This window comes from Phycodurus eques, chromosome 2 (genome assembly GCF_024500275.1).
Source record: "Phycodurus eques isolate BA_2022a chromosome 2, UOR_Pequ_1.1, whole genome shotgun sequence".
Classification (NCBI taxonomy): Eukaryota; Metazoa; Chordata; class Actinopteri; order Syngnathiformes; family Syngnathidae; genus Phycodurus; species Phycodurus eques.
Genome location: NC_084526.1, coordinates 35,067,675 through 35,075,307, shown reverse-complemented (window position 1 = coordinate 35,075,307; position 7,633 = coordinate 35,067,675). Strand labels below are relative to the sequence as shown.

General features: G+C 38.7%; 2 protein-coding genes across 2 annotated transcripts in view; one reads left to right on the top strand and one right to left on the bottom strand.

The window, feature by feature from the left end:
- LOC133399180 (cleavage and polyadenylation specificity factor subunit 7-like) overlaps window positions 1-4,629 on the top strand; it is a 15,030-nt gene extending 10,401 nt beyond the window's left edge. Inside the window, exon 8 of the mRNA XM_061670480.1 lies at window positions 3,357-4,629. Within this exon, the coding sequence (XP_061526464.1) occupies window positions 3,357-3,543 (187 nt within the window). The 3' untranslated portion in view covers window positions 3,544-4,629. The remainder of the gene's footprint in view (window positions 1-3,356) is intronic.
- Window positions 4,630-5,340: 711 nt separating this feature from the next.
- Window positions 5,341-6,859, bottom strand: polr2l (RNA polymerase II, I and III subunit L). Its single transcript, XM_061702988.1, has 3 exons — window positions 6,705-6,859; window positions 5,835-5,940; window positions 5,341-5,579 (listed from the first exon to the last, which is right to left on the bottom strand). The coding sequence occupies exons 2-3, from the start codon at window positions 5,927-5,929 to the stop codon at window positions 5,471-5,473; spliced, it is 204 nt and encodes a 67-aa protein (XP_061558972.1). The 5' UTR covers window positions 5,930-5,940; window positions 6,705-6,859; the 3' UTR covers window positions 5,341-5,470.
- Between the last annotated feature and the right edge of the window lie 774 nt (window positions 6,860-7,633).

Sequence of the window (7,633 nt, the reverse complement as noted above, 5' to 3'; positions counted from 1 at the left end):
GGATGTCCCTTAAATGTTACCCAAAAGTCAGAAATGATGTACATTTCAGAATTACACAAGAAGGCACAATCTCCAGACTTGAAACTGGACAAAAGAGTGAAAGGGCTGAAACATAGACCAAACAAAAGACGGCACTGATGGAAGACTGTTGAGTAACAGTAAAATTACTTCACAGTATATTGAAGGCTACAGCGGCATAAATATTTCCTCCTTTGATCATATCCAGGAAGTTTACCTTCTCCTGGAGCGTCACAACTTAATTCTAGCTCAGGCTGTTTGCCAGGAGAGCTTTAGAAGGAGCAGGGCGTTTTGGCGGCATTTTAGGGCATTCTAGAAAGAGCACCAAAATATCCGCAAAGTGTGAATGTTCTGCAGAAAAATTAGCGAGTAGATGACTTTACGAATGGTGATTGTCAAATCGGCGAGGGTTGACTGTGTGTTTTAAACAGTTGGTCTGGGATGCTTACTCTACCTGATTTAAAAGAGCGTAACCTCTGCACTACGCCACTGGCCTTTGTTGCCAATTATTTTGCTCGTTTCGAGTACAGTATGGAAGTTTTCAAACTGCTAGCAAGATTTGAATTTAGCCTCACTCACTCCCTACCCTGCCCCTTCGCATATCTGCCAAAAGAAACGGCCCCAGCGCTCTACGTGTGCCAAACATGCAAAATGGTAGCAGTTTGTTGTATTTTGGGAGAATGTACAATCAATTCAAAATATGAGAGGTGATCATCTTATCTGACAACTCGATGAGAACGCTGACGTTACTGTTCGTTCATACATCGGCGCCAGTGGTAATTTCCAAGCCCAGCCATATGCAGCTGTCCGCGCACAGGACACCACTATTATACATGTTTACCCTTGATTTGAAGTTCAGAGCTGTCCAATTCATTCTTTTTGACTTGTTGCTAACCATAGTTAATCCACCCATTGAATTACAATAGTCTCCTTTTGCGTGAGGCTATGTGTGCAAGTGCAAATGATTGACATACTATTTGGTCACACCTCCTGTCCCTACATTCTCTGATTGGGTATTCTTGTTGCAACATGCCCAGTTATGAAATAAATGACATTAAATTAGAAGCATTATATGGGGCCAGAGTTTTGTTTGATTTGTTGTTCCCAAAAGATCAATTTAATAATATTCTACTGTTATGTCATAAAGACAGTTTTAACATGACTCCCCCCACAAACTGCAAACTCTACCTTTAATGATGGTCACACCGCTAATGTGCCAAATTTCATTCATTATTCCTCCCATTGATGGGGTATATCTGATTTCACTGTTTACACTGCACTAATATTAACAGATATGCAATACGTATCAGATTTTTATTCAGATTTGGGAGAGGTGTGATTCGGTTCTGAAGATTTTCGATTCCATTGTTTTTTTTTTTTTCTGTTAACGTTGCCATGACACATCTGAAAAACTTAAATTGTGTCACTTTATCCATGCAGTTTACAACCCCAATTCCAATGAAGTTGGGATGTTGTGTTAAACATGAATAAAAACAGAATACAATGATTTGCAAATCATGTTCAACCTATATTTAATTGAATACACTACAAAGACAAGATATTTAATGTTCAAACTGATAAACTCGATTGATTTTCGCAAATAATCATTAACTTAGAATTTTATGGCTGCAACACGTTCCAAAAAAGCTGGGACGGGGTCATGTGTACCACTGTGTTACATCATCTTTTCTTTTAACAACATTCAATAAACGTTTGGGAACTGAGGACACTAATTGTTGAAGCTTTGTAGGTGGAATTCTTTCCCATTCTTGCTCGATGTACAGTTTCAGCTGTTCAACAGTCCTGGGTCTCCGTTGTTGTATTTTACGCTTCATAATGCGCCACACATTTTCAATGGGAGACAGGTCTGGACTGCAGGCAGGCCAGTCTAGTACCCGCACTCTTTTACTACGAAGCCACGCTGTTGTAACACGTGCAGAATGTGGTTTGGCATTGTCTTGCTGAAATAAGCAGGGGCGTCCATGAAAAAGATGTTACTTGGATGGCAGCATATGTTTCTCCAAAACCTGTATGTACCTTTCAGCATTAATGGTGCATTCACAGATGTGTAAGTTATCCATGCCATTTGCACTAACACAGCCCCATACCATCACAGAAGCTGGGTTTTGAACTTTGCGTCCATAACAGTCCGGATGGTTCTTTTCCTCTTTGGCCCGGAGGACACGACGTCCACAATTTCCCAAAACAATTTGAAATGTGGACTCGTCGGACCACAGGACACTTTTCCACTTTGCATCAGTCCATCTTAGATTAGCTCGGGCCCAGAGAAGCCGGCGGCGTTTTTGGGTGTTGTTGATAAATGGCTTTTGCTTTGCATAGTAGAGTTTCAAGTTGCACTTACGGATGTAGCGCCGAACTGTATTTACTGAGCCCATGTGGTGATATCCTTTACACATTGATGTCGGTTTTTGATGCAGTGCCGCATGAGGGATCGAAGGGCACGGGCATTCAATGTTGGTTTTTGGCCTGGTTTCCGCTTACATGCAGTGAATTCTCCAGATTCTCTGAACCTTTTGATGATGATATGGACCGTAGATGATGAAATCCCTAAATTCCTTGCAATTGTCCTTAAACTGTTCGACTATTTTCTCACGCACTTGTTCACAAAGAGGTGAACCTCGCCCCATCTTTGCTTGTGAATGACTGAGCAATTCAGGGAAGCTCCTTTTATATCCAGTCATGGCACCCACCTGTTCCCAATTAGCCTGTTCACCTGTGGGATGTTCCAAACAGGTGTTTGATGAGCATCCCTCAACTTTCTCAGTCTTTTTTGCCACCTTTCCCATCTTTTTTGGAACGCGTTGCAGCCATAAAATTCTAAGTTAATGATTTGCTAAAAACAATAAAGTATATCAGTTTGAACTTTAAATGTCTTGTCTTTGTAGTGTATTCAATTAAATATAGGTTGAACATGATTTGCAAATCATTGTATTCTGTTTTTGTTTAACACAACATCCCAACTTCATTGGAATTAGGGTTGTAAATCCAGCCTAATATGTATATTAAAATCACAATTACAGACTGACAAACGGCAGAGAGATGGTGCTTCCGGAGTTGCTTTGGTTTTGTGCTGTCTTCACATATGAGCTCAAGTGAAGTTAACCTCACCAGTTTACTTGCAAGCAAACCAACACCACCTCTTCAAGTAGTCGATCCGCTTGTTTGATACGCAACAGGGTTCAAAACATTGAATGATACCGTTTACACTTAGACAAATCAAATGCACTATCGGAGCTATTGCACTGGAGTTGGCTTAAACTGAATTTAACATGACAGAAGACACCCTTAATTCATCAATATCACACACTTTTCTATAGGAGTAGCAGTCATTCTGGAGACCGGGACAGAGATCGAGAGCGGGAAAGGGAACGCCACAGAGAAGGCTCGCCTCGTAGGGAAAGTGCTGGAACATCTAGAAGGCATAGAGAACGCTCTTGGAGTCGAGAGAGGGACAGGGAGCGTTCACGGGACAAGCACAGAGATTACAGAGAACGCTATCGCTGACTTGGTAAGATTTGTATCCAGCACATCCTCATGAGCCACTATCACACTTGGACCGCCAACAAAACCAATATTGACCAACTGATACACCGCCTGTAGATTTACTCTGTGTGGTCGACTGATGATGATTCTGCCACAAGAACAATTGAATTTAATTTTGATGTGTCATTGTCAATTGAAATTGCAGCGTAATGCCACCAAGGATTACCTTTGTATAATGCATTCAGAAAGTACTTGGACCCTTCAGTTTTCACGTCTTTATGCTTCAGTCATTTAATTTTCTTACAAAAATCTGAACACTGTATTCAATATATAAAAAAAGAAAAAGCAGAGTAAAAATGTTTGCTTTTATACAGAAACTTGAATTGAAATGTCATTTATTTAGTTCCTTTGCTTTGACTTGAAATTTAACTCTGGTCCATCTACCTCTTGGTCATCTTGGAAATGTTTGTACACTTTCATTAGACTCCACCTTTGGAGAGAAAAAAAAAAAAAAAGACGTGCTTTGCCTGTCTATACAGGGCCTTACAGCTGACAAAGTACATCACACCAAAAAACACATGGTTAAAGCAACTATTTGAAGAGCAGTCCTGTCTTAAATTTCTTCAGTTCCTTCTGGGTTTGTCTTTGAACTACGTTTGTCAGTTCTAAAGCCTTCTATCGTGCCTTTGAGAATCAAATTCATCAAGCGATGGAAGAACCTGAGTTAAGTTTCATACATTAGAAAATGGGGAGTGTAAAACAGCGTTTTGAGCATACTGTGAAACAAATTGGAAGGTTGTGGAATACTTCACACTCATTCTTTTGCAAAATGAAGTTTCTTTTTGTCCTTTTTTTTTAAATAAAGTATGCTTGTTTCCTTTTAGACTCGTTAACATGCACAAAGGATACAGCCTTTTGTTTCAACACAACCTTGTGAAAAGACAAATGTTATCTCCAGATGTCTGTAATTGTTTCTTCATTCTGCTCTTGGGGGGACTTTGAATTGTTTCAAGAAAATACTGTTGTGTATAGTTATTCAAATTAGAATCCTTGCATGTGCAAGCCACCTCTAATTGTATTTGTCATTGTTGTCTTTTGTAATATAAAACAATCCCCCAAATACCCGACTGTGTGTTATTTTTGTTAGGCTTTTAAGATTTTTCTTGTTTTCCCCCCAACTTTACCAAGTTTTCTAGGGGTGCGTATCCCGATAAATGTACAAGATCGTGAAAATCTATTACAATTGTTTATAGTCATTTCTGATGTCAAACATTCTTTACCGTAAATTAAAAATGGTAAAAAAAAAAATCTGTAAATTGAAAACAGTAATAGAAGTTTAAGCTCCAAACTATCCATCCATTTTCCAAACCGCTTATCCTCACTAGGGTCGTGGGCATGCTGGAACCTATCCCAGCTGACTCTGGGCAAGAGGTGGGGTACACCCTGCACTGGTCGCCAGCCAATCGCAGGGCATCCCAACTAACCAAACACGCAAATTCATACACAAGCCAGCTGTAAGAAAATTAACTCCAGCCCAACAATTCTTGGTGAGAAATGTAAGCATGTCAACATTAAAAGCAGCTTAGTAACAGTCAATCCAGAGGTTAAAAATTGTGAAGGTATTAAAACTTTGCCCTTTAGTTTTCACCAGAGTTGAAGATTTAGCAAAATTCAAAACAAACTGATTTTTTCAGTTCAAAATGTTTGTACAATGTATATTTATAATTATCTATCTGTGATGCCCCATCCATTTCAGAAGTGAATGATTGCAAGTTCACTGATGGTTACCAAAAGACATACAACACAGAAAAGCCAATGTGACATTTAACAGCTTTATTTTAAAATTCAAACGTAATGTCAAAAAGCAACATCATTGTTCTTTTACATCAAAATAGACAAAAGGAAGCCTAACAAAGTACAGAATATTGTGAAAGGAGGCAAGTTGCAATTACTTTTCCAGGGGGGCATAATTCAACAACTTTTCAATAAGATCCACATGTGACAGGAGCATCCTTCGACAGCAGTATCTCTTCAGGCCCAAGGCATCAAGTGCATCACTGAATAGGTGAGAGGAAATGGTTAGATTTAAGTCAATAACATACTCCTAACGAAGTAGGCCGTCAGTATCACTATCAGGCTATCACAGAGTTTACCGTACAAACAATTTGACTAATTCAAGACTGACCTGTACATAGTGGATACTTAAGAAAAAAGTTTTTTTTAAAAAACAACCTCATTAGGATTTTACATAAGGGATACGTAGTAAGAAAATAAAGTAGTTTTAATAACAACCTCATTAGGATCTTTCTTACCCCTCAGTGTACTCTGCCTGGAGGAGGCCAAGATACATCTCCCACTTGTTACCCACAATCTTTCCGCACGTGAAGCACCGCACTGGGATGATCATTTTCAAGACACCTAGGGACATGCACATCTACCTCAATTCAAGACTTCAAAAACAGGACTACATGGGAAAGGTACACACTGGACACTTGATTAGGTATGCACAACCTAAGATCCAGTATAAGATCAGTGCATCAAGGATTCTGCCTGAAAAGATGATCGTTAAGCTTGACCCTGTGAGTTTAGTATTAAATTAACTACTTTTATTTGTTGTTGTAGCCTAGGTTGTGATTATCTTTGCTTCAAACTACTGCATCGTTTGGAGAGGTGTTTGTAATATGTTAATGGCCTGCACTTATATAGCCATGGTCATATTAAGCAACGAGGGGCATTGTAAAATAAAAAAAATGTTAAATTAATCTCATTCACAGCCTCACAACACAGGGTGTAAAAAATAATAATAAAGTCTCTTTGCAATATACCTCCCCACTTTAAAGTTTGGTAACCTGTAATGGTGTATTATTCATTCATTCATTCAGAGTCGTCATTTTTTTTTGTAAATGTAAAGATAATTTAACGGACTGACCACGTATATATTTAGCATGCATCTCGAAGCGCCAATGAGTCACTTATGTCTTCATAAAAGGCGCTTGTCCTGTTTCGATGTTTAGCGACGTCAAAAAAAAATATTTTTATACTATCGACTATATAAAAACGTAAATGTTCACCTATTTACGAACGGTTACTGGGCAGAGTTTAGCCCATGTTAAGCTAACAACAAATGCCCGTTGGAGCATTCTGTGCTTCAAGAACACCAGTAAACGCCTTGTTTATCTCACCCTCGGTGGTCCAGTTGCAGTATGACCAACAAAGAAAAATAGTAACCGAAGAGCTCCACTTCTTAGATGGCAGAATAATACTAAATTCCTTTCACTAAAAAAATCCGGCGTGACGATTCCAAATAAAAGGAGACAACTTCCGGTCTTCTTCTTCTTCTTCCTATTTTACGGCGGTTGTAACATCAGCTAACGTGCACTACCGCCATCTACTGTTACAAAGTGTAACAGTAGTTACAAAAGAAATTATAAATAAATACAAAGGAACATAACTATCTATTCAATGATGCACATCCTAATAATAATTGTCTTCATGTTCTTTTCCTAACTCATGCTCTCTTCTTTCACTTCCTTTCAATCTCTTATTCAAACTACTATCTACCCATCCATCTTACCTCTTGACTACTCGTCTGTTGGTGAAGTTCATACCTTCCCTCCTCCCATTTCAAGCCCTCCATACCTAGGTGATGTACTGCTGCTATCACTATCGCACGATTTCTTTCTGTTTTCGATTTTATCTCAGCTGTTGCATTTATTACTCCTTCCACAAAAGTCACTTTTTCTTTTTCACGCACGCCGCCTCACTTTGCTGTCCCTTTCCTGCCATTTCCTTCTGATTACATTCTCCCCCCTCATCTTTACTGCTTCTGCATCAGACGTTTTCCCTTTCCTCCTTATATGCTTTACATCAACTGCTTTTTTTCTTCTTCCCACATCCCCAATATGCTGCTCTATGATCCGTAGGTTAACAGTTGGTAAAATGTATTTATTATTTTGCTAAAGTATTTGTTTAACAATTTATCAAAGCTTGCAATTATTCTCAATATACATTTAAAAAATACATAATAATAATAGACAAAACAACAAATCAATGGGTAAATAACCCAAAATAGATAATAACATGCCAAGGGTCACGACTCACAAGTAGAAAT

Bases quoted from the DNA above. Each gene is read 5' to 3' on its own strand.
- polr2l (XM_061702988.1), bottom strand. From the start codon at position 5,929: ATGATCATCCCAGTGCGGTGCTTCACGTGCGGAAAGATTGTGGGTAAC. The intron at 5,580-5,834 runs GTAAGAAAGATC...TCACCTATTCAG, and splicing joins CAGGCAGAGTACACTGAGGG to TGATGCACTTGATGCCTTGG.